Below are 26,847 nucleotides of genomic sequence, written 5' to 3'. Positions count from 1 at the left end.
TCTGCTAAGCTACTTTCCAGCTGGGCAGATCCCAGCATGGAACTGTTTCTCCCCAGGTGCAGGATTTTGCACTTTCCCTTATTATACTTCATGAGGTTCCTGTCAGCCCATTTCCCCGGTCTGCCAAGGTTCCTCTGTATGGCAGCACAACCTTGTATAACCTATCAGACACTCCTCCTAGTTTTATGTCATTTGCAGACTTGCTGAGGGTACACTCTGCCCCATCATCCAGATCATTAATGAAGACGCCAAAAAGGATCAGACTCAGTACATCCCTCGGGCTACTAAATTTTAGTGATCAGCATGACATCTTCTAGAAGCCTTTCCTTGAAGCAGTAATTTAGTGATAAGTTTGAGTTTACTTTCTAGAATGCACAACCTCATTGCATTGGCAGTCAGTCAGTTTTATGTTGGTTTTAAGTTAGTGAGGTACAGAGGGGTGCAACTCCAGCATTAATGAAAAGCAGCTCAGAATAAACAAATCTAATTTTTCTTATATCCATGATCTTCATCTGTATGTTGTACTTGGCCATTCAGAGTGTCATCGCTACCATGTTGTAACTTGGACACACTGTGCTCCCAGAACACATAAATAATGATTAACTTTGCTATCATTATCAGCCATAGAGTTGCTTGAAAATAATTACCACATAGCAAGTAGGTTTGTTAAAGGAATGTTTTTTTGAAAGGGAAAACTTTTCTGAAACAATTATTCTGAATTCCTCATTCATGCTCTGAAGAGGGACTGTAACAATGCTGATTTTAATGAAATGGTGGTGGCAAAACATTCTGGGAATAATCTACTGGAATTATCTGATTTCTCCTCAAATACTCTGCATAGAATCATAGAAACATTATGGTTGGAAAAGACCTCCAAGATAATTGAGTCCAGCTTTTGACCAAACATCACCATGCCAACTAAACCATAGCTCTATATTTTAAGTGCCACGTCCATTCATTTCTTGAACACTTCCGGGGTGATGATTCCACCTCCTCCCTGGGCAGCTCATTCCAATGCTTAACCACTCTTTCAGGGAAGAATTCTTCCTGACTTTCAACTTGAGCCTCCCCTGGTGCATCTCCTAGGGTGAGGTCTGAAGGTCACCGCTTCATCCCAGACATTTACCTTGCTTATTGCAAATCCAAAGACTTCTTCAAAGTAAGCAGGTTGGCTTATAAGGAGCAAATAGAAGGTCCAGCTTCTGCAGAAGTTTGCCACAATGATTGCGTAAACTGGCATTGAAGTGAAAAATCTCTTCCAGGGAGTACTAAATTTCTAGGGAAAAAAGCCACAAAAATTGAGTAGACAGAGGCAGAATAAAGGACCAGTGTTTTTTATTATCAAGCCTATCCAGAACATTGCATGCAACTTACATTGCAGATCACTAAGAATGCAAGTGAAATATACCTCTTGAATTAATGGCAAAAACCAGGTAGAGACATTTTCTTAGAATAGTTAAGATTTTTAAGACAAATACTGCACTAATATTGCCCTGCTTACCGAAATTACACGAGGTCTTCTGGAGTCCTGCTATTGGGATAACAGGATCAGTAACAGAAGCAAAGAAAACTAGAGAAAACCTTGTGTCATTCCCCACCTTTTGGTATGATGCAGTTTGACACTTTCTTCTGAAAGGAGTGTGAAAAAAGCATTATCCAAGCTAAGAGACATAAGTAGCACAGCAGTAAGCAGCTACCTGCTTCAAATTAATTAATTTAGTTAAGAAAAAAAAGCCTGTGGTAGAGAATTTAATTTCTGTAACTTGCTTTTGGCATTTTCAATTTCTATTTATGCTCCAGTACTCCATACATGAGGAATAAAACGCACTTCAGAGACCTATTCATTTGTAATAGAATTCAAATCAGAAGCTGAAATATGTAGCTATGGCAACATGCACTGACATTCTCCTTTCTTTAAAAAAAAAAGTTATCTGTGTTTTACAGGCAGCAGTATGCCTGCAGTTGTGTGCGAACACATGAAAGTGGTACTACTGTCCTTTGCTTTAAAACCACCATACAGCAAAGAAAATCCATGATCTGGAAAAAGGATGTGTGTTTCCAGCCAAGACCTCATTGACTTCAGCCAAATCTCAGGAGCATGCTCAAAAGCAGAGCCTTGTATTTTACACTCTCAGCAAGGCTATTACCCAAAATATGTAGAGGAAAAAGCTTGGAGTTACTTTGTTCCAAAATGTTCAAGACTAAAAGTCAAGAAGGAGCAGTTTAACAAGAAACATCTTTGGTTTTTACTACTAGCAAAAATAAGTTACCTAAGGGAATGGAGAGAAGTTCGATGGCAAAATAGATTTTAGCTCAAAGTTTCCAGGATCTTCTCAGAGAGAGGATAAAGAGCCTTAAGGAAGGACCTGAGCTGCTGTGAGAGTGAGCAGGGCAGAAAACCTGTCCATAAACTTTCAGATTTGCAATCATCCTTAATAGGAGATCAAAAGGCAGATGGATAAATTAACATCTGCAGCCAGGTTTCTTATTTAGTTAAATACATTAATGTTTTTTAGAACAAGCATGACAGTTACTCAAGAGCAGGAGACCAGAATGTGTTGTTCTCCCTTGCATCCCATCCCTTCCCTCCCTAGATCTGGGAAGCTCTATAAGCCGTGGGCTGAAACAGCATTATGTGTTTTCCTGTTGCTGTACTCATCCTCTCCAGCTGCATGAACCTGATCCTGTAATTTTCATAAAAGGAAAAACCCCTAAACATCAACAGAAACTAGTTCTGCCACTCTTATGCAGCTAACAGTACCCATCCAATCTTACGCTCATCTTGTGCAAAGTGCTCACAAATTATAACAAGAAAGGCCTTTTTTTTACTTACACTTGCATTAGCCAGGCTAGCTCCTTCTCCTATACTTGTTTCTATATATATTCTTTCTTCATTGGTTATTGTTGGATGCGCAGCAGGACTCTCATAGGCATGAAGCAACCAGAACATGTACCAAACAACCCCAAACATTCCTGCAGAGGTCAGAATAGCAAAGCTTGATTTTAAAAGCCAATAAAGCTACACTTCAGTATCTGCAAGTCTTGAAGTTTGTTTCAAGTGCCAGTTAAACCAAACCTGCACAGAAATTATGCCCAGGGAAGTAACAAAGTACTGTAACTAACTCTATGTATATTGTATGCCTGCTGGCAAAGTATTTTAGCATTTTGTTGCTTGTATTACATGTTATGCATGGGGCAGAGAAAAGGCAGAAGGAAAGCTCTGTGTAGAACCTGGGAAAGGAAAAAAGCAGACAGGCCATAACACGATCAAAATCTGCATAAAGGGATTTCACAATCAGATGGTGTTGGCAAATCTTGTGGTGTGTCCTGTATCTCCAGAGAAAACCTGTCTTAACTGGGTCGCTGATATGCAAGGCTAGGTTGGAGCCAGTTCTTCCACATAGTGGAGGGGGGAAGAATGAGGCACAACAGATCAGCAACAAGGCCATGCATGTGTAGTGGGACCACTTTGTAGGGGTGGCATTGCTTTACTGAAGATGGGTAGCATGGGGAAGATTTGTCGGGGCAGAAGTTTTCAGAGGTATTGGGTTCCCCCTCGGCAGCATATGCTGTGGTGTTCACTGTTAGTGTGCATCTGGGGCAGATACCACACAAGTGTTTGTGCTGCAGAGGAACCTTTGCAACTGGGTAGCCATGGGCTGTAGCCTGGTCATGACAATTTTACAATCTTTTGTAACAGATGATTACAAAATGAAAGCTCTCAGAATCTGCAATAACTAGAGAATAAATTGGAATACCCATTTGCAACCTCTTAATTCATCAAAACAACTTTGATCCATACCTGTTAGACAGGTTTAAGGGAATAGCTGGCAGTACCAGTCTAGTGGCAGAGGTCCTTCGTGTTAAGCAACTCACCATAAATGTAGAAGACAGATGACCATCCTATATACTGTACCAGCACACCTGCCAGTGGCATGGCGACCACCGCCCCTGCATAAGACCCTGAGGAGAAAACGGATTAGTAAAACATATCAGTCATGATAGGTGTGCCCAGCTTTCAGAACAGATGGTCAAGACAGGTGTTCGTGGGGGAAGAACCAGAGGGACATGTTTGGCTGACTTTTTATGAACGTGGAAAATTGGATGGAAGCTCCAAAATTTTGCTTGGGGTGGTGGGAAGGACTGACCCTTGCTGGTGTGAGATCACCAGTCTCATTTTGCAGTTAGAAGGGTTGTGCCCTGTAGGTAAATAGGATCTGCAAATCCAAGACTGATGACAAACCATCACAGAGGCATAAGCTGTATGTATGCACTCGAGTGGGAAATCTCACCTAACCCCATGGTATTTGAGGTGAGTTTCGGTGAAGCTAATGACCCAAGTTTTGGAAGTCTTCCTTGGTGCCAAGGAATCCTGATGATTGCAGATATTCGGGGAGGCTCTTGTCATGGCTCTAGATTCATGACCACACAAGAGCTAGCGGTGGGGAGAGTGTTCAAACCAAACCTGTGTCTGTGTAGCCATGTTTAGTTCATATCAGTGGTATAAACAAACAGTTGGAATAAATAGGCAAATATTGATGGGAAAAGTAAGGATAAAAACATGGTCTGTGCCAAGGTTTTGGATTGTGAAATATATAGTAGTGGTGAAATATATTTCCAAGTGACTTGTAGAAAGAGATGAGTATTTAAGTGCAATCTGGACAGCAGGTTTCAGTGCAAGACAGTGCCAGTGGCTTCACATGTGAAGAGTGTTGCTTTGAATTATTCTAGGAAATGAGATACTTGTGATTTTGAGAGTATTACATACTTCACTAATAAACACTTGTTAATAATCTACTCATTAGCAAATATTCCTCTGCAATGGTTCACAGTGATCCTTCTCCTCATCTCCATGTAATTCATTTTTCCTACAGCAATAGAAAAGCCCTAGGCCAGAATGTAATAGAGAAACCAGGAACCTGGTTAATATGGGTTTTCCTAATTTTTCTGTTGTTCCTGTGCATCTTACAAGTGCAAGACTCAGTGATCTGTAGCCACTAAAACTGGTGTTGAGCTGAAGGAGTGGTGGTGAACGGTGTTGCATCCAGTTGGCGGCCAGTCACTAGTGGTGTCCCCCAGGGATCAGTGTTGGGCCCAGTTCTGTTTAATATCTTTACTGATGATTTAGATGAGGGGATTGAGTCTATCAGCAAATTTGCTGATGACACTAAGCTGGGGGGGAGTGTCAATCAGCTGGAAGGCAGGAGGGCTTTGCAGGGGGACCTGGATAGGTTGGAGAGTTGGGCTGATCCAACAGAATGAGGTTCAACAGGGCCAAGTGCTGGGTCCTGCTCTTGGAGGTCCCTTCCAACCCAGCTGATTCTATGATTCTACGATTCCGTGATCTTTCTATATCCACTGCTAGGGTTTCAAGGAGAGAGCACTGAGTGTGGAGAGACTTTTCTTTTGATCTGTTCTTCTGCAGAAAATGGAAACACTTAAATAATCACTAAATCCTGAAGTAATCTGTAATAAAAATAAAATTCCCATGATATGCAAACATGGGATTTTCCCTCTTGCTTCACTCCTCCTTTTATCCCTTATCTCATATTTTAGTGCTATATTTTCCCTAGCCTTACAACTCCACTGCTGATGGACAGAATTTTTTCTATGATTTTTACATTTTCTATTGAACATTTTCTCCTACAGACATTCATCTTCAGCTGTCAGCATTGGAAAGGGACTCAGAGAAAAGGCCAAAATACGTGTTTGATCATAACTCAGAATGAAGCAGAACGGCTACTGGTGAGAAGTTACATCATCTCCACTGCAGTATATTGAGAAGCCAGCCTAAAGCCCTTTTAAGATAATTTCTGAGTATGTGTTTGTTTCAGAGCATCCATTCAGTATGTATAATAAATGGAATCACTAAGGATGGAGCAGATAAAAAAATACAGTGTAATTTCTTTCATGTGACACCTTTAGACCCATTTTAGTTTACTATGAGAGCCATTATGAGTGTTGGCTTCAAATGATAAAATGGTGACATATTAAACAAAAAGGACTCTCAGGTTCCTGAGCTTAGAGTACAAGTTGATTGTAGCAAAGGGCAGAGGGTTCGTATTTCTCTTTCAAATAATGAAATTAATAAAATAAATCCAGTAGGAATATGTACTTACTTAAATCACATAAACTATCAACTTACCACAGAATGATGTGGTAGCCAACCTGCTCCTCTCCAGCGGCGGAGCCCATTTACTCCACATCCCATGGCAGGCTGGGTAGGTGACGCCCTGGCAGACATTTCACACATCATATGATTTGCTTTCACTGCATTCCACTTAAAGTATTACAGAATCACAGAATATGCTGAGTTGGAAGGGACCCACAAGGATCATCAAGTCCAACTCCTGGCCCCTGCACAGGACCATTCCCAAGAGTTACACCATGTACCTGAGGGTATTGTAGTTGCTCATACTATCCATACTGTCTAGCGTTTGTCATCATGGAATGATGTAGGAAGGGTTAGTTAAGTTTGGAAGAGCTCAATTGTTTGGGTATGAAGATGTCAAACCGATCCTGATTACTTTTTACTTCAGTAGTAATACATACATTCTGAGGTAAAAATGCTGTTTAGTATATGCAGTGGATGGCACAAGTAAACTAAAATAGCTCAAACTGCTGCACTAGAAATATAATTTTTTCTTTACTTGTAAGTAAACTTAAAAATATAAATTAGCATGATTAAAGAGTTATCATCTAAAAATAAGTAACAAGTTAAACTGTAGATTGATCAGAAAGCTTGATCAAAAAGATCTTACAATGTTTCAGAACCAAATCTCAAAAAACAAACTATATTTGAAAGGACCAAAATGGTGAGTGCTCCTACCTCCACCAGACCTTGAAGAATCCTTACAAACATCACACAGCCATAATGCACTCTTGCTGCAGAAGGGATGATCATGTTCAGTGTAGATGTTAGAAAGATAGCTGCTCCAAATACCCTGTGGAGAAAAGTACCATGAAAGGGAATATACAATTATTGTCTATTTTTCAGAAGTGACACTGTTTTCAGTTACAGTTGCAGAGACAATTACACTTAACCACCATTTCAACAACCCAAACACTTATAAAGTCCCCTTATTGTCAAAAGGGGATAAATATTCAGGTGGTCTATACATTTTCTTCTCTGAATGGAACAGATTTTTGTACATGCTTAAATAAAGGTGCTGGACTTCTATTTGTATCAAGAGAATTAGATATGGATGTAGGTACTGGAGGCCCGGAGGTACAGTTTATATGAATCCTGACCTGAGAGAAGTATTGCTATCCCAGGAGGTACTTAAATTCTGTTATAACAAGAGGGTTTAACTTAAATTAGGTATGGCCTGGTTTAAGTGCCTCTGTGAACATGCTCCCACGTGCTGGTTAGTTCCCCTTGCTGCTGCTAGAATGGGTAACAGGGCTGCTTAAGATCAATTCCTTTCCAACATCACTTCTCTAAATAACAGCTACAAATGTCCTTTATGACTATGACATAGAAGGGACATTTCTACAAGACAAATTCTGGGGAAAATATGATATAAATATTTTGTTACCCTGCTTGGGAAGAGCACTTGCTGCAGCTGGACATTAAGTCAGTTGAGGATCTAAATATACCTGGGGCTCAGCACCTTTGGGAAATCATTTGCAGCCTCCCAAAGGTTAGCATCTGTTAGAGAAACAGGCAGCAGAAACCTCTGTGTAATGGTAATGAATGCAAGCAGCAGTCCTGAAAGTGCAGGCTACACAGAGGTCCCTAGGGTAGCACTCAAAGCCGTGTCTGCTGCACTCACCACAGTCTGTGGGAGCTTTTCCCGACATGGACATGGGCTTTCCTGTATTTAACTGAAGAGTGGTGCACACTTAGTGCCCAGTGACAATAATAAACAACAGTGACACTAGACATGGAAGACAGCTGGACTACAAGGCAGTCGTTTCAGTATGGCAGAGGCTCTGGGTTTGCCAGGCACTGGTGCTGCAATGCAAGGGAAGAGTATCCCTGGGTTCCCAGTTTGTGCCCAGAAAGGACATCTGGGAAGTTCATTTGAAAAATGAGACTGCTGCATCATGAAAAAAATCATTGGAAACCAAGAAAGAGGCTGGGAAAAACCAGCTGGAACCATCACTGAAATGACTACCATTAGTAGGAATGAGCTGTACTTGCTTGATTAGATTTCACATATCTTCACATCTGGCTGAGTGAAGCCTCAGGTTTCCTTTCTGTGCAATGAATGGGGTTCATTCAATAGCTGTGTCATGAGTGCTCTGAACATTAGGAGTTCATTACTATAGCATCTGTGGAAGTTGATATACATGAGGATCCCCTCTGAGATCCTGTTACAGCACTGAAAAATATCAGAACTGGCAGTCAGAGTTCTCCACAATTGCCAAGCACCATTTAAATTGAATGGATTGCTACTAATCTTCAGTAGTTTACTGTCTTCTTTGTGTTGTCTGCAATTGCAAGCAGCCATGCCTGGCTCCCTGTGGACAGTCTTTGTATGGGACACCTTTTATTCTGCAGCTAGAAAGTTGCAGCAGTTGGTGGCCCTGCAGACCACAACACAAGGACATGGGACATCAACCCAAAGCTGCCCTGCCTTGCTCCAAGACTCAAGGTGACACTCTGGGAATAAAGCAACCTGTTTTGTTCAGGGTCCTCAATTCCTAGCAACACTATTAGCTACCAGCATGCTGCTGTTTGTGAACTGTAATTCATGTTTGTTTTTCAAACCACTCAAATTCAGTGACATTTAATAAGCTTTGAATTGTCTTGTTATGTGTGTGGCATTTCAGGAAGACAAGTTAAGCTTCATTCTGATACATGAATCATATTAGACAGATATTTGCTCAGAAATTTTGTGGTTTGGACAACAGCAGTATTTCTCTCCATTTTGATTTTTTCTGGCAAAGACATAAAAAATATTATTACAGATAGCTCTTTATCATGTTCCACTTCAAAATATTTATAAATTTTTAAAACTTTTTGTTTCAATTCCTCTTTTATTTTATTTTATTTTTTTTAATAAGGATTTCAATTGTTTGACTTTCAGTCTCTTTTTGAAAACTTATTCACAGGAAATATATGTGATTTCATTTTTTTTTCTGGTCTTAGTTTTTGCTGTAGGATTAATGGTAGTATTATAGTGTGAGGAATCTACAGTCAGAGATCAACACTGTTTTATCTAAATTCTCTTCACCTATTGACAAAACCAACTCACTACCTCAGTGACAAAAAAGCGCTAAACAGATGAGCACAATAGCAAAGAGGCTGAGCAGGCTGGCAGAGAGAAGTGACAAGGGAACTATATAGAAACCAATCTGAAAATATGAACTAGAATAAAAAGGCCACAGTCATATCTTGACATTGAGAAGACTGCTTTCAAAGCCAAGTAAATGTTTAACTGAGAAATAAGTATTACTTATCTATTATGATCAGTGAAGAAAAGACTTTTGCACCTTGCTTTCTTACCACTAATAGAAATATCAGGTCAGTTATCATAATGCTGTTGACTCATGGAACTACAGCAAATCATGTAAATTAATACACATGTGAAAGAATAAACTGTGAGAAAGAGAATGTATTTAATTATCCAAACAGGTAGCTCTGAAGACTGAGTTTCCGAACTCTGCTACTTCTTTCAATGCCAGTTGTTAATATGCCTGGGTTATAAATGCATCATTTATACTGAGTTAGAACCAGTCACTCTTCTGCTACTATTTAAAAAGCTGAGTATTGTTTCCACAAAGAGGCAGCAGCTTTTCAGCAGTTCACTGCCATTTATCCCAAAGAAGTTGGTCTATACCTTGATTAAAAATATTCCAGTTTCTTTTCACTTCATTCACATATTCTTCTCTCCTGACTACCATGATCCTCAGGCCTCTTTGGGATCAAAACAGACTTCTTCAGCAACACACTTCTCTGCCCAGCAGGGTGCTCTTACCAAACACCAGTATCAAGAGATGCCTTGTCTTTCGTGTATACACCAAACAATGATGAAATTACATTTAGCTGCATATTTGAGGATAAGCAGCAAGTCAAAGAGATGGTGTCACTAAATGATTCATGAACTTTTCGGTGGAATGCTGACCTACATCAAGTTGGATCAATGTATAGAGCAAATTATATAGTGTTAGATGGTTTTGCTGCAAAACCATAAAGCACTCAATATTTTCAGCTATTCTGAGATCCATTTGAATCCTAGATTATTACAGATAATTATGTCCAACAGAGAATTGCCTGGGGTGGAGGCATCCATGTATATTCAAGGTTGCACAGTTCAAACACATGGCAAAAGAGCCTTTGCCTAAATCTACAACGTCACTAGTAGGATACAATTTCAGTTCCAGAGTACAGATGAGACAAAAGACAGCATTTGTCTTTCTAGGGATGATGGGTTCACTGGTCCCAGAACTGCTGTTTTCCTATCCTGTGTCTTAGCAAATAACCCCTCTGAAACAACAACTTGGCACCACTGGTGAATCTACCTAAGCTGAAATTGATTGGGTAAACAAGGAATAAAGGAAAAACATGGACTTAGCCAGACCTGTGAATCCTATTACTGCAAGCAGAAATTCTCTTCAAGCTCAGCTTTTGAGCTATTTTTGTTCCTCAGTAAATTCTACTCCTAAATCCAGTTGTAGTGGAGCATTAGATTGAGTTGGAAAAATGCACTTAAGGAAGTAGTCTGCTGACAGAATACATTGAGTTACAGTGTAAATGTGGTTGATTTTACTGTTTGCAAGTAAATTAAGGAAACAAAAGCCAAACTAATAATATGCTGAATTATTCAACCACAGTGTGCACATCTGTGTTTTGAAGCCCTTCTGCTGCAAAAGCTGGTGGCAAGACTAGAAAGGCTGGGGAAATTATTAAGCTTAGCTAATTTGTTTGTCTTATTTGTCAGATGGAAAAATACTCTGCTTAGGCACTGTTACGTGGTAGAGAAATTAATAACTGAGGATGCTAAGAGTGTTGAAGAAGCAGTGTAAACTGAACTCTGAGTAACTTTTGGTTATGGACAGAGGGGATTTGGAACTGAACAGTTTGGGCAATTCTATGGGATGACTCTGTTCTGGAGTAATTTCTGCAAGGATATATGGTGGGAAGAACATCCAGGCAGTCTTGTAACCCCTATAGCTCTTTGCAGAAGGCAGAGTAAAGTACTTTGATTTGGGGAAAAACAACATATAAATGGTGCTAAAGACTTTTCCAATTCTGACAGTGGTTTTAGCTAAATCACATCTTGTTTGCAGAAAATGAAATTAGTACCAATCATCTTGTTTTGTTAATCTAAAAATCAAAAATGCCCCAAACATGCAAATCTCATGAGCTCATTCATAACCAGCTGTCTTCAGACAACCTCCCCCTCTCTTCTGAGAGACCGTGTTCCAAGTTCTTAAGACTTTTTGAAGTAAAGTCCAAACTCAAAGTTACTGTTGACAAAATTAACCACTTTTCTTACTCACATTTTCTAAAGCAGTTGAATTTAAATAAAATAAAATAAAATAAAATCAGCTGACAAACACATTGATCGTAAAAGAAATCTGTATAGATGCTCAAAGGTCACCAAACAGAAATCATGATGCTCTATTACAAGTTCTATGCAATCCTAATTACAGTCAGTACTAGATCCAGCCATGTCCAGGATGTTTGTGTGCACTAGGATAGATTTGTGGCTTCAGAAGACAAATAGCTCTGCAATTCCTTCATGCTTCAGTCCACATGGAATTTTTAAAGCAGAAAGGTCAGATTTTGTTGGAAAATTCTTGTTTGGTGTTAAGTTGAGCTAAAAGGCACTAAGGCAATTTCTGAAAGACAAATGCTACAACCATTATCTGAAGCACTAGGTGTGATTTTCCTAACACTCTCCAGATAGCATTATTGTTTAGAGAAGAAACGTATAAATATTTGAGATGAACCAACTAAATTGGAAGAATCACCAATAGGCCTATAATGGAAATTGAGTCCCATTTTTAATTATAGGCATAAATACTGCATGTTCAGTTTCAAATGTACATTTCTGAAACACACTAATTCACTATTTTGCTAATCATAATTTAAACAGAAGTGTAAAACTGTCATCAGGCTCTAAAGCTTAATTCTTTTGCTTATTTTTTTCTTACCTGTTAGCAGCCAGTTTGTTTGCAATGAACCCTCCTGGAATTTGTGTCACAATGTAACCCCAGAAAAAAGAGCCATGAATGAGTCCCACGGTCTCTGGATCCCAGTTGAATTGGGCTGTCTTTAAAGGAAATGGGAAAAATGCTGTAAAATGAAGCATACTCACTGGAAGATAACTATTGTTTGGAAGTCACACAGAAGTCACACCATCCTCCAAATAAAGGCAGCCTCTTTACACTGGCTGCTTGGGCTTGCTGAGCTTGAAACCCCCAGTTAAGGCAGAAGGATATCTGATTTCCATGTGAGATTGCTGCTTTTTTTCTTAGCTTTCAGTTGAATGGATAAGAGGGGGAAAGGGTTCAGCCAGGTTGTAGTTAACACTGGACCTTCATCTTTGCCACTTACCACTGCTTCCCCCTGGGCTGCTTCATCCTGAAACCTTTGCTTTTGAGCCTGCTCAGAGTTATAAGAAGGACCTGAAGCCTTTCAATGGTACCTCACTAGGTGTTATAGTGCCAATCACACTCCCTGCTTTTAAGATGAAAATAACAGTGACCAGGTGCTGCAAACTGGTAAGTCATGTTTTCCACTGTTCTGGCACATAAGCTCCCCAGCTTGTTCTTCTTCACTTCTTTCCCTCTAGTGACCTGCCTTGTGCTCCAACACCTTGTTATCACAGAATCTCTCAGCCTTAGGATGACTTGCCTTTCTTGGTGACTCCAGTCACATTCCAATGGCAAATCAGAGCAGGAGATTGAGAGTATGTCCAACACTGGTGGTCTTGAGCAATTCTTCTGGTGGACTGATCGTATTGGGAATGTAAGTCAGACCATTATCCCTGTGTGTCAGTGATTCATCCAATACCTGTAGTCCAATAATCAATACGAACCCTTCCTTATTTCCAGCCTGATGTTATTGCTAGATTTCAATCTATTTTCCCAAGATTATCAAGGTTGCTTACATTCTTTGGACTCAACTCATGGTCAGACTTACCCATAGTTCTCCCTGTCAGGCCAAACTCTGGCCATCCACGATCAGCACTAAGTGGTATGGGAGCAGAGAAGGTGGGGGGTGAAGGACGTAAGACCTGAAGACAAGGAAATCTGAAAATAAAACTAGGTAACACTAGCTACTGACTAGTTTATTTTTTATTAAAAGTGATGCCAGTTGTAGCGCTGGATTTGGATGCAAAAGGCCAGCCACAGGCTGGTCATAGGTGGTTCCTAGACAAAAATACCTGCAGCCAAGAGAAGAGCTTTCCTCATAGTTGAATACTAAGCAGTTTCAGTCTTCTCAAAGCTCTTCCTGAATAAGCATTTCCCTGTCTTCTGATGACCTTGTTTGACATACCTTGTTCAGAAGAGGGATAGCCAAATTCCAGGGCAAAACATAAAGAAAGTGAAGAAAAGGAAGGTGGATCCAAGGTGCCCTTACTGCCCTCCATTCTGTGAGGGCAGAAAGGGCCTGGCTCAGTATAAACAGACTACTGTAAGGTCAGTGTCAAGTTTTTCTCAATGAGCCCTCAGTTCTGAAGAACTCTTTTCAAGCAATAAAAAACCACTGTGTTTTGCTTCATGGTCATTTTCATGCTAATCACATGGCAGGGAAAGGTGGTTAAGTATGATCTGAGGAAGCAGCACAAATGTCCTTTGGATTCAGGATTAAAACTGTCACTAAAATGCCACAGAGAAATGACAACTATAGTGATAAACCTTAACATCTCATTTTTTGGTATTACTTTCTGCGTGTAAAAAGAACAGTTTTTCCCAGTAAGTTGCTTTTTACTCCCAAACAAACTAAAAAACAGCTCATTGTTTGACCTGCAGGGAGAAAGATGGCATTAATTAGCCAGACATGTTTACAGAGGGCTAAATGTTTTCCCTCCTCATCAACACGCATTTTGACAAGAGACCCACTTTCCTGTGTTGAGCTACACTTCTGTATAAATACCTAATTTTCTGCTGGTGATTTCCAGATAAGTTTCTAGGTAGTGTTAATTTTTGAAGGCAGAAACACCATGTGACATCAAAAAAGTTTCTGATTCAGGAGATGCTCATGCCCAAACAGTATAAGTTTAGACTTGTGAAAGGAATTTATCCCAATTTCCTGAAACTACCTCTTCTGAGCCTCCCAACCTATGCAGGCACATCCTTTCTCTTGTTTCAGGATTAAGTATAGAACTGTGAAATCCCAGCAGGATCACAGGGAGCAGGGATTATAAAGAATAAATCTATCTAAGCAGGAGCTGGTCAGAGGAAATTGCAGCTGAGGAAGAACTAGGATCATAGAACCATGGAATACCAGGTTGGAAGGTGGATCTCAAGGACTGTCTGTTTCGTTCTTTTTTGGCAAAAGAAACACAATAATAAATACTGGAGTGTGATGATAAGGCCTCCTCTATGCCTTCTTTTCTCAAGGTGACCAAACCCAGCCCCCTCAGCCTTTCCTCACATGGCAGGCTTCCCAGTCCTTTATTAATCTTTGTGGTCCTTCTCTGGATGCTCTCCAGTCTGTCTACATCTATTTTGTGCAGGGGGGACCAAACTGAACACAGTATTCCAGGTGTGGCCTGACAAGTACTGAGTAGAGTGGGATAATGACTTCTTTATCTATGCTGGTGATGATCTTGCTGATGCAACCCAGCATTCCTTTGGTTTTCATTACCACAGCAGTACCCTGTCCTCTCATATTGGTCTTGTTGTCTACCAGGACCCCTAGGTCCCTTTCCACAGAGCTGCTCCCCACAAAGAAATTCTTCATTCACTTTGGTTAATCTTTTGGGGGTTTATTGAGTCTGATTAGAAATACTCTGCTTGATAGCTAGGAAGGAGAGAGTAAAACACTGTAGGACTGGCCATGGCATAATGTGGGAAGGAAGATTCATTTAAACTCCAGTCCTAGAATCATAAGCATCATCTCTGATCTTTGCAGATCAAAAGCTCCTATCATCATGAGTCATGAAGACAGGCGTACTTTTAACTTTGGTAATTTACTATAGATGCCTTCTGAACTTTTCTTTACCAAAAGTTAAAATATCTGGGAGAGAAGCTGATGAATAATTGCACAGCATTTCATTCAAGAGTCAATATTCGTGTGAATTAAGACAAAAATATTAAAAAGATATCAAAAAATAAGTCAGCAAGAAGAGCAAATGTAAAGTTTATAAAGTCCATTAGGAGACTCATGATATCACAGCCATATACCAAGGCAGGACAGGCAAAACTAAGGTATGAATTGAACCTGCAGTTCCTTGGGTGCATTGATAAAGATATGTAAGCATCTGCTGTGGACCACATGCAAATTTGAAAATAGCTTGGTACCTAGCTCTGTATCACCTCTAGGCAGCAGTCCACACTGTTGATAACCCCATGCCTTATTGCCTGTGACTGCTTTAAGATCTGGAAAACTATCCACTGATCTGAATAGAGTGGGTGCAGCCCTACATAAAACAACTAATAATTCCTCCGGTAGCAGCATCAGAGCATGTTTCCATGAGAGATACTAAATAGTAAAAGCTTCTGCCACCACAGCAAAATCTGTCTACAACTGAAAAATCAGGGACCTGGTAGACATGCAAGCCAATTCAGTTCTCCTTTCTGCTACTTACATCCTCTCTATGACATTGCAAATCCTCAGATCAGCAAATTTGCAAATTACACTAAGTTGGAGGGGAATGTCAATCAGCTGGAAGGTAGGAGAGCTCTGCAGGGGGACCTGGACAGACTGGAGAGTTGGTCTGATTCCAGTGAGATGAGGTTCAACAAGGCCAAGTGCCAGGTTCTCTACTTGGGCCACAACAACCCCATGCAGCACTACAGGCTGGGGACAGAGGGGCTGGAGAGCAGCCAGGCAGAAAGGGACCTGGGAATTGTGGATTGACAAGAAGCTGAACATGAGCCAGCAGTGTGCCCAGGTGGCCAAGAAGGCCAATGGCATCCTGGCCTGGATCAGGAACAGTGTGGCCAACAGGTCCAAAGAAGTGATTCTTCCCCTGTACTCAGCACTGGTGAGGCCATACCTGAAGTACTGTGTGCAGTTCTGGGCCCCTCAGTTCAGGAAGGACACTGAGGTGCTGGAGCAGGTCCAGAGAAGAGCAACGAGGCTGGTGAAGGGACTGGAGCACAAGTCCTATGAGGAGAGGCTGAGGGAGCTGGGGTTGTTCAGCCTGGAGAAGAGGAGGCTCAGGGGAGACCTCATCACTCTCTACAACTACCTGAAAGGAGGTTGGAGCCAGGTAGGGGTTGGTCTCTTCTCCCAGGTAGCTATCAGTAGGACAAGGGGGCATGGTCTTAAGCTGTGCCAGGGGAGGTTTAGGTTAGATATTATGAAGAAATTCTTTACAGAGAGGGTAATCAGGCATTGGAATGGGCTGCCCAGGGAAGTGGTGGATTCTCCATCCCTGGAGGTTTTTAAGATGAGACTGGATGTGGCACTTAGTGCCATGGTCTAGTAACCACGGTGGTAGTGGAAGGGTTGGACTTGATGACCTCAGAGGTCCCTTCCAACCCGGCTGATTCTATGATTCTATAATTTTACAGATTTTTAATGTGACTTCATCACATAAATAGGAATTAAGTACTTGCACATCTACGTGAATCGAGACTCATGTGTCTCCCTCCCTCAGATTTTTGCCACACTACTTCACTATGTGGCCCTATGATTTTGCAGTGGGATCTGCTCAGAAGAGTGAAAGAAAGATGCTTTCTCACCTGCAGCTCTGGTTTCCCATTGACATAAACAGTGCTGTTGTTCACCATTTCCACAATGGCAACACCTAGGTTGCACCTAATTCCAAAGGAGATGCAAAAGCCCAGACCGCTCATGATGGCGATGATGTAGCGCTTGGGCAGCCCACAGCAATAGCATTCACACAGCGCTGGCTTGCGGGTGCTTGCCTGCACGGGCTGCCCCTCTTCTGTCAGCTCAATGTGATCCTCCTCTACATTGATGCCATCGATTTTCCTAAATGGATGAAGAAAGAAAAATTGAAAATGCTTTATTGTCTCAGTAAAATTTGCTGAAGTGTGGATTGACAGTTATGTGCTCCAGTCACCTGCTAACTCATCTCCTTGTGAGGCACTTGTGTCTTGGTGGTATGATGAGTTAGTGCTGGGCTAGTGCTGAGACTACACTTCTCCATGAATGACCTCTGAAGTTTATAAATCTGAGCCGTCTAGCCAGACAGCTAGCTGCAAAAATGTTCACAGGCTATTCATGAGCATAACTATGAGAACTAAATGGAGGTCTGTTGTGATGAATTCCACCAATTCTCAGACAAGTATACATATGACAAAATTAACCATAAGTTCTAACTAGATCTACTAATAAGAGGTGCCACTAGATTTCAAGAAAAGGGTAAATACAACACAAATAATGGTTTTGCTCAGCCCAAAATATCTTGGAATTTGTTTTCTCCTGTGAGACAAAAACCAAGGCTGTACTGCAGAGGAAAAAAGTCTCTGGTATCAGAGCTCCCACTTAAGACATGGAAGAGACAAGCCCAGACTTTCTCTTCCCAAAGGGATTTGAAGCCACATGTTCCCCCTTCTCTGAAACATCACTCTCACCACAAGGACTTAGGCCACTGTACAGTGAATCAGTGCAATTCCTATTGTTGAACATATTGCCCTTTGTGTAAAACACTCACTGTTAAATGAGATCTGAAGGAAGACAGGAACTTTCTGGGTTGTTGATTCACCATTTCTCAGCAGTGGAGGCTGAAACAGTTTTGCCTGGGATCAAATTTGGTGTGGCAACTGCAGTGCAGCTGGGAGGAACTGGGAAGGAAGATGCCAGGGATGGAAGCTCCCCCATTTACTTGGAATAGGAGCAAATGGCACCCAGCTATATCAGCCTGTGAGAGGTTTCCCACCAGTTGCTAACATAGGAGTGCAGCTCCTCCAGCTTTGCATACCCAGCCTTTACTAGTCCTACAAGCAATGTAGCTGAGAGATTAATATTTAAAAAAATGGCATTTCCATGGAATCTGGAATTGCATGATAGTGCAATTAAAAATTAATTTGGTCTCCCAGTCTGATTAGGGTTATTAACATCATACTGCAGGGAATGTGGAAAATCTCTAGTAGAAAAGGTGAGGTGCGAAAGAACTGAACACACCCTCCCAGATCAGAGCTAGATAATTCCTTTCCTAACATTAACTTTCCAAGCGTTTGTTTTAAATACAGGATATGGGTTTTCTGACATGCTGAAACTCTTAAGGACATGACTGGCCATGAATACATGACTAGCCCACTAAACACTATCCACTATCTTAATGTTAAGTGTTTGCTAAGGGAGGCCTTGATCAGTAGCTACATTATAAAGCCTTTCAGTTTTGGCATCACTTTGAAGAAGTGAGCTCGGAATCCAGCTCCTTTTGCGTCTACCATGAAGTTACATGGAGTACTGTGAAAATAGGAACAGTTAGTTAATCTAAAGGAAGCCCAGCTTCCCATATAAGATGAGGAAATTATTTCATTCACTCTTTTCTGATAAGGAATAACTTCCTTCCTTCTTTCACACATCCGGTTGAGTGCATTTTAAATCTAAGGCACTTTGGTTTTCCATATAAAAATAGACTATAAAGAAATATTGACAGACCATACATGGATGGGTTACACCTGATTTATCTACACGGTAGCTGGTTGGGTTTTTTGGGTTGGTTTAATCACAGCTTTGTCCAGTTGCTGTCTAACGTACTAGTCATAATCTAATAGTACTCTGTACTAAAGGGTTTGCAAATATAGGTGGTGAGTATAGCTTCCCGGGGAGCTTCTTGTGGACCTAAATATATCTTTCCAATATAAAGTTCCACTTAGAAATCTCGTTATTTTTAGGCTTTAGAGCTAACTGGTGCATCATTTGCTACATTATCCCCTTTTACATACCATAAACCCATTACTTCAGCCTTAGTCTTAACAAAAAGAAAAAAAACATTTTACAGGCTGTCAGCTCACATTTTCAAGAAACACTAGAATCCCAGTGTTTGGGGCCAAAAAGGAACTCCCATAATTATTTGATTTGATCCCTTTCTCAAACCAGTGCTCACTGCAAAGTAATCATTAGCTCATGGTCAGGTTGGAGCAGACTTTGCATTAATGCAAGATAACACAGGAAACATGATATTGCTGTGGTGTTATTGAGGGTGATTGAGAACTTATGATTCACTGGCAGGGAAACAGCATTTGTTAGTGAAATGAGAGTACAGAGAGTAATGCAGTCAGGCACTTTAAAAAGGAGACACCATATATTCCATGCTCTATGTGTTAATATAGGTAGATGTAAACAGAATGAAATATCAAAAATAAAGACATCTGGAAGTGAAAAGACAATTGAATAAATATTTTTTAGAGCTGCTGTCATCTCAAAAGTGTTATTAACAAACTGAAAGAAATAAATTAGTTGTCTTCCCCTAAAATAATCTAAGATATTAATTGAATAAAATCAAAGCACAATTTTAAAATTTTTGTACCTTTACTGGGCTCTATTTATAAGAGAGACGTTAGACTTTAATTGGTTCATTATTGTGGGCAGCTGGCAAAGAATAGACACATCATGCAAAGACAAAACATCTGTTCTGAACTGGATGTTTTCAGCTGGCTGTCAATTCAGATAGGCATGAAAACATCCTTCTGCTCCAAATTCACTGCTGAAAGTGGTGAGCTAAGACTAACACTATGGACCAATATTGTCTCTACAGGAAAATTAATTGCTTTGCTGTTGTATTTGACTAATTAATAATGGAAGCAAGTTGAGCACTGATCCATGATACCAAATCTATACAATATATTTTATACCCCCAAAGATTAATGCTAAGCCCTTTATAGCAGGTTTGTTTTGGAGAAAACTATTTTGCAATAGCACTCCAAAAACATAGGCATTAGAGCAGTGCAGACACTCACAGAGCCAGTGTCTGACCTAGCTTTTGGTTTTATTGTATTTAACAGATATATAATGAAGATATGGCAACCCCACGAAAAGATGAAGAGATATATCTTCCAATTGATCCATATATTTTGGTAGTGTCACTGAAAACTTTCACCAGTGATTTAGAAGAATACTGCTTCAGGACCAGTGCTGTCCTATAATTACCTGCCTCATGCAGAAGAGCACTGTGCTGCGCAGGAAATGTTCACTCCTTAGATGTATGTTTTTCCCTTTTTCATCAAACATACAATACTTGGCAACTAAGAAGAGCTAAGCTATTTGAAGATATCTGCATCCATGTTCTGTGCCCAAGCATCATAATTACTGTATGCAACATTTCTTTTCTTTATTGAATGGCTACTCTGGCATATACAGAATTTTGAAAGAATTAAAGACATTTCAAAAATTCTTATCAGTAATAAATAAAATCCCTAGAGCTCATTTACATTTGGCAACCTGTATTTATGGGATTTTTAGCCTAGGAGTTAGTTCTTTCTTCAATTGATAAAGTAGGTAGATTAGAATCATACAATTTAATTTAATTGGATTAAAACCTCATCAATTCTACAATAACAGGCAAATGTTAATATTTGCAATGTGTTAAAACAGACTCGAGAACGAATTTCATCAGATATTGTAGGCTTTCACAGGCAGCTGGAGCACCATCCTACACAATACTCAAACCTCACATCTACAAATTCAGTAATTATGATGATCTCTGCATAACTTCAGAAACCTATACACTGATTACTGAAAAACATCATTTATTCAAAAGCAGATACAAAACTTCTGAGACCTTATTTACTCGTCAGGGATTTGCCCAGGTGATAATTTTCCATACCAAATCCTGGAATTGACGCACTGGTACCAAATCCCAGTACAGACAGGCAAACTCTCTTAACTCAGTCCATGGGACCTGTCTTGCTGGTTTCTGTGTAGTATTTCCATGAAACTCATGGCATGTCTCAAGGGACTGCATCTCCCAGGCTGCAGGGCAACCTTGCAGTTTCTCCTCAGCACAGTCTCAGTGCACTGAAGGGATGATGCCCTTTGGGTGCCGCAGCGCCGCACGTGTGCATTGTGCCCTTGCTCTAACCCCGTTGCACAAGACACCTCACACAGCTCATAAATCAGCTGAATCTGGACCCCCCACGTTGTGCTCACAGTGGTCTGGAAGGCACTAAACTCTCTCTCTACTTGTATGCAAAGGGAAAATTTGAGAGTCCAGTGCAGCCAGAGAAGCCTTTCCTGATGCAAGGGTGTATCATTCACCTTCAAGTTGCAGCTTCTAGTAATTTAGGCTAATTCACCAAGCGACATCTGCAGCAGCCAGAGCTACACCTATCAGGGCCCAGACTTCATACAGCAGCCGTGACATGGCCTATATGACTTTTCACATCAAAAGTGATATTATTTAGCTGTAAACCCACTTAGTCACTTCCCACTTCATCAGTAACCCCACGGTTGCCTTTAGCTCGTCCAAGACTCCTGAAATCCTTAAGCAGGGAGAGCCTAAGATTTTACTTCAGTTCATAACTTTTTCTTTGACTGCACTAAGTTCACAGAAGGACCAAAGTGTTTGTGCCTGCCAAGAAGCTCTGCATGAAAGGATTTCTTTTCTGGGGAACATAAGGTTTACAGAGTCACAGCTCTGATATTCATCCGCCCAAGCCTTGAATCCTCTAATTTTATTCTTTTTTTGCTTCCTCGCTGTATATACTTAATCAACAACAAAAAAAAATTTTGTGTTAAAAATATTTTATACAAAACACTTAAAACATTTTCTAGATCATCTTCTAAGACCTCACAAAATGAAACTGCTGCCAAAGGCCTAAAGAAAGGATGTCCCTTGAGTCTCCCAGTTCAGTCCCCCCTGCTCCCTTCCAGGATCCAGACACCCTAAAGTCACCTCCTGTGAACAGACTTATTTTGCAGCACTCACAAAATAATTTGATGTTGTTGCACACCTGTGAGGAGGCCAGTGAGTCACTTTACACTGCCTGCACTTTAGCACTTGAGCTCGACTGTGGACAATCACTATGCAGCAGCCGGTGTCTGGCAGCTGCTTTTGCCAGGTACCAGTTTCTGGGTCTGCTCTGTTGTTTGCAAGACAGAGGAAACGTGGTGGGAAGGCACAGAATAGTCATATTTACAAAAGCTAAAAAGTATTTTTCTATCCACTTTGCTAGTTTTGACCCCACATCAACACACTGCAGTCAGTGAAATCACACCGCACAGCCTAATCAAGAGTACGCATTAATATAATTTGTCATCTATCAAATGAAAGAGAAACCAAATTCTTTGCTGATTTACGCCAAATTAAAGCAAATTGGATTGGATAAAGAGCAAAGTCAAGGTTGCAGATGATACATATGTACAGGCACCACCATGTAAAAACACAAGTGTATGCTCTCATTTGTAGACTAAGCTGTAGAGAATGGAGTTCAAGTTAAAAACATGCCTGTTTCATTTGTTTACAGAAACCTTCAAATATGACTGCGTACTTCCTTCGAGATTGCTAAAGTTGCAGCAATTATTACTTAGAACTGACTGCAAACACAGTAAAAAAGACTTTATAGTTTGGATTATTTCCTCCGCTGGCTAGTACATCTAAGGAAGGCATTAGGATATGTATGTTTAAAACAGAAAATAATTAAGCTTACAAACTGTCTTGTATCTCAATTGGTATTTGATTTAATTTGATTCAGTAGCAGTATTGCTGAAGTTGGATGCCAGTACTTATCAACTGTGTAGGAAACCAGCATGATATCCTTGATACATGGTTACAAGAGGAGAGTAATCTGGATAATTTAAAGTGAACTCAGTGTACTGCCACATCACATACTCATAAGATAGAAATCCTACACGGTTTTGGTTAAATTTGGCCAGCAAAGTCCACAGCAAAGAAAATTTATCATTGAGTAAGTGACTTAATCTAACATTCCTAAAGAAAAACTGATTCCCTGGAATTACTGTAGAGTATTGCAAAGGTAAAAAAAGCAAAATGTCAGACTTCATCTGTAACATCGTAAACAAAAAAAAAAGTTAAGTAGAAACTGTGTAGAACACAAATACTTTGTTCACATAATACAGAAGTAGAGTAACTGGTTATCTACCAGTTCCTAATACGTATCTCTTAAAAGTGTACATTCTTACTCTCTTGCATATATGTTCTGCAGCATAGTATATGTAAATTATTACACATTTTCTTGTTATCAGAAGCATGTTTATATGTGCCAAGAACTGTATCTGGAATCAAAATAGCATTCCTAAAAGAAGGTAAAGGGATGGATATGAAAGCAGATTCAATTCAGTCACTAGAAACACCTTCAGTTCAAATGTTGTCCTTATCCACACAAAGATTTAAAACACTTAACATCAAGTATGCAAGAAATGCCACTGAACCCTCTGGCTCTCATTTATTGATTAAATAAGTGTTGTCAGTGGCAATTACTAAGAGAAATAATCTTCCATTTAAATGAGAAATCTCTTTCCCTTTATGAAACTGGTCATTTGTTACGACAGATTTTCATCTATCTAAAAATAAAAATCCTCCATTTCTTGTTTCATAAAACTGTCAGATTAAGATGAAAATCTTTAATCTTTTCTATCTTTTTACTAGCAAACAGCTGCTTCTCCTTTTTCTCTCTCTAATTTGCTAGTCTCAATAAACACACACATACACATCTCTATTTAATATATTTTCTCTTACTGACTCAGAACAAGATTTAAAAAACTCCAAAACCTGTAATTTAGGAACACTAACTGAAAATACCATTCAGGAGTGGCATCATTTGGGAGTGTTAATTCCCATTAAATCATTACTTTTTCTCATGCATGCTAAACTACAGAATTATTCATATGTAATTATTTAGAAGTTTTTAATTAAACAGTTTTTCAAGCTCATTGTAATATTACAACATTATTTCATAACTTATTTTCACCTTTTTTTGTTTAATATAAATATTCTATGATCTATAGTCATATGCTGTTGTAACAGTGTTCCTTCTACATCTGTCTTACAGTAAGGTGTCTCACCCTCTAAACTCGGATATTAATTTTACAACTCTAAATTCTGTTTCATGTTTATACGTTTTTCTATACTGCATTTTCCTTACTAGATTGAAGCAATGGATCCATCTGGGAATTTTCTGCTGGATTTTACCTTCTCAGATTCCCCAGCGAGTCACTAATTGTGTTCTTCACCTTTTCCTTTCCTGGGTTAAAAAATCTTTCTTTCAGTGAACCGAGCCCTTTGAAAGGCATTTTGTCTTTCTTCTTCAGTAAATCCCTGATGTCAACAAGCATTCACTTCTGCTGTCATATTTCCCGATGCCAGATTCAGGAGCCTCCACAGGTCCCCTTGGTGACCTCTGCAATACCAACCAGTTGCTCAAGAAAGGAGCATGGAAGAAAAAAAAAAATAAAAAATCAAACCAGATCTTCCAAATCCAGAAGGGCAAAGCTCTGGAGCGAAGCCCCCTCAGAAGCACTCAGGGACTCGGCGTTGCACTCGCAGCAGCTCGGCTGTGCATCTGTGCACACTCGGTACCTGTACGGGGTCAGTTCATCTGGGGGCTGCAGCTGGGGAGCTGGAGGTGCTGCTGAGGGCCAGTGTCCCTGGGCAGGATGAGCTGCCTGCTCCACAGGCAAACCTCAGGCTGGCTGGCTGGGGCTCATCCTCAGTGCATCCCTCCCTCTCTCCTTCCCTCCCTCCCCTGCCTCTTTCATGCCGAGATCCTGTGCAAGGTGGTGCTATAGTAACGGACACAATACCTGTCCTCAAGCCACTCCAGTTCATTAATAAGACCTCATCTGTGGCAAGGGCCAGAAGTTTATTAAACATTTATGAGTCCTTTCTGCAGGGAGGGAATTATTGCAAGCTACAGTTCCCATTCACTGTGTACCCCCCACCCAGGGGAGCCCCCTCACCCCAATGCACCTGCTGGTTTGAACCCAAATTTGCCTTCCCCAGCCTGGTCATTTATTATTGATGTTGTTGGGCCCTTGGGCAGATAGATGCAGAAGTGCATTGGTGCAAAGCTGTTTGAATAAGCAATGGAATTCTAGCTATAAATTAAATCAATTACATTTTTGAAACAGAGTGTGGCTCAAAGAGGTGAGCCAGTCCAACTCTATGTGACTTCATGATGGCAATGCTTCTCCTAGCACGGCAGAAAGTACTTAATGAAAACTTGCATGGAAATGCAGCCTACCAGTATGTTCATCATGCCTGCACATTGGCTGGAGTCAAATGAAGAATTTCTGCTTTTGGCAAGGCTTCAGTTATTGGATGTGGGTTATAGACAACAAGTAAAGAATAAAAAAAAAAAACAAAAAACAAAAAACAAAAAAAACCAAAAAACAGAACAATCAACCAAAACCAAACCAAAAAAACCCCAAACACCACCAATCAACAAAAAAACCTCAAAGCCCCAAAACCAAAAAAACAAACTATTTCATATACTCTCTTCCCTGTCAGCCCTTCCCTGTTCTTTGGGTGATGGGGAAGGCAGAAACCTCACAGGTTGTTAGAAAAAGGGAGAGCTTTGTGTTTGGCATATTACCTTACTCTCACAAGAAAAGTTAAAATAAGAACCCACCAGTGCCTCATCAGGCCACTAGCAGGATAAGAATTGGTTTCCCCTGGAAGTCCCCAGCTGAGAGTTGCCATGTGGAGGGCAGATGGGCAGGCTGCTGCCCAACCACAAACCTCAGCTCCTGTTTTGCCTCTGGCCACCTGGTGTCCCTAAGCAAGCTGCCGTGGTTCTGGTAATCCTCCTCCTGACCTACACTGACATTATCCTTCCAGGCACAGTGCCCTCACTTTCCCTGTAACTTCTGTTCAGAGCTTGGTCTATCCAAACTCTACAGAGAGAAGAAAAAAAGAAAGCAAGAAAGTGATTCCTCCAGAGAAATAAACCGTATCTGAGTTGTTTTCACTTACAAACTCCTCATTTGGATGTTTGAACTGAGTGTGTAGGATTGAATGGGACGTAAATATGGGCCAAAGCCGTGCAAGGACTATACATCCACCCATCCATTCCTCTCCTGGCTCCTTGCACAGGCCCTCAGTCTCTGGGTTTTAGATGTCTCCATAATACAAATACCAAATGTCTGGATTGTTCCAGCTCCACTTTGAGGAAGGGGATGTTGGAAAATACACTTCCTCATGGTTATGTCAGGCAGGTGAGTAGCTTTCACTGAAATCCTTTACTCCTGGTTCAAATCAGGAGCAGAGAAGAGAGGGAAAGGAGAGAGGAGAGAGAGAGGAGAGAGGGATGAGAGAGAACATACCTAGGAGCAGAGAAAGTTTTGCTTAGCTGGAGCAAAACTGGCTCTGCTACTGCAGAACTGGTTACAGTTTCTTTCTTCTCTTTGAATAATTCATATGATGTAGAGAAGCCTCCTCCAGCCTCTGTCCTTGCAGACAGTCCTCCTATAGTGAGCAGTAGGAACATGGGACCACCAGCTCCCAACATTACCTACCCACATGCCTGCAGCAGAGCTTCTCTGGGTGTATTTCTGTCTAGTAGGGTGGAACAGCAACTGCTCTCACTGCCAACCCAAGGACTGCCCAATGACTCTCCCTGCAGCATGTCCTGCTGCCCTGGGAGCAGCTGCAACTCCTATTTCTCCTCTGCCTCCTCCTCGCACTGCTCAAGCTTGAATCTGGCCATCTCCAAACTGAGCACAAGGAAGTAAATCCTCCTAATTTCTCACTCCAGATCCCTGGCCCTGGTTTACCCTGGCTCATTGGGGCCTGCAGACAGCCCGAGCAGCCAGGTCACCACTGTGGAAAGGCCCCACACAAT

General features: G+C 40.7%; 1 protein-coding gene across 2 annotated transcripts in view; it reads right to left on the bottom strand.

The window, feature by feature from the left end:
- Positions 1 to 24,337, bottom strand: part of SLC17A8 (solute carrier family 17 member 8) — a 31,280-nt gene extending 6,943 nt beyond the window's left edge. The window contains exons 1-8 of one of the 2 annotated variants that reach the window (XM_051783979.1): positions 24,198 to 24,337; positions 16,816 to 17,068; positions 12,109 to 12,227; positions 6,830 to 6,944; positions 6,146 to 6,233; positions 3,877 to 3,963; positions 2,834 to 2,973; positions 1,127 to 1,276 (exon numbers count right to left, since the gene is read on the bottom strand). In XM_051783979.1, coding sequence (XP_051639939.1) covers positions 1,127 to 1,276; positions 2,834 to 2,973; positions 3,877 to 3,963; positions 6,146 to 6,233; positions 6,830 to 6,944; positions 12,109 to 12,227; positions 16,816 to 17,068; positions 24,198 to 24,298 — 1,053 coding nt within the window. In that variant the 5' untranslated portion in view covers positions 24,299 to 24,337. The remainder of the gene's footprint in view (positions 1 to 1,126; positions 1,277 to 2,833; positions 2,974 to 3,876; positions 3,964 to 6,145; positions 6,234 to 6,829; positions 6,945 to 12,108; positions 12,228 to 16,815; positions 17,069 to 24,197) is intronic. The other variant, XM_051783980.1, reaches the window with a different exon arrangement.
- Between the last annotated feature and the right edge of the window lie 2,510 nt (positions 24,338 to 26,847).

The sequence above is a fragment of the Manacus candei genome, unplaced genomic scaffold (assembly GCF_025592945.1).
Source record: "Manacus candei isolate 608988 ecotype Guabito, Panama unplaced genomic scaffold, ASM2559294v1 h1tg000018l, whole genome shotgun sequence".
Classification (NCBI taxonomy): Eukaryota; Metazoa; Chordata; class Aves; order Passeriformes; family Pipridae; genus Manacus; species Manacus candei.
The sequence above is the reverse complement of the archived record's forward strand: the minus strand, read 5'-3'. Positions and strand labels throughout refer to the sequence as shown.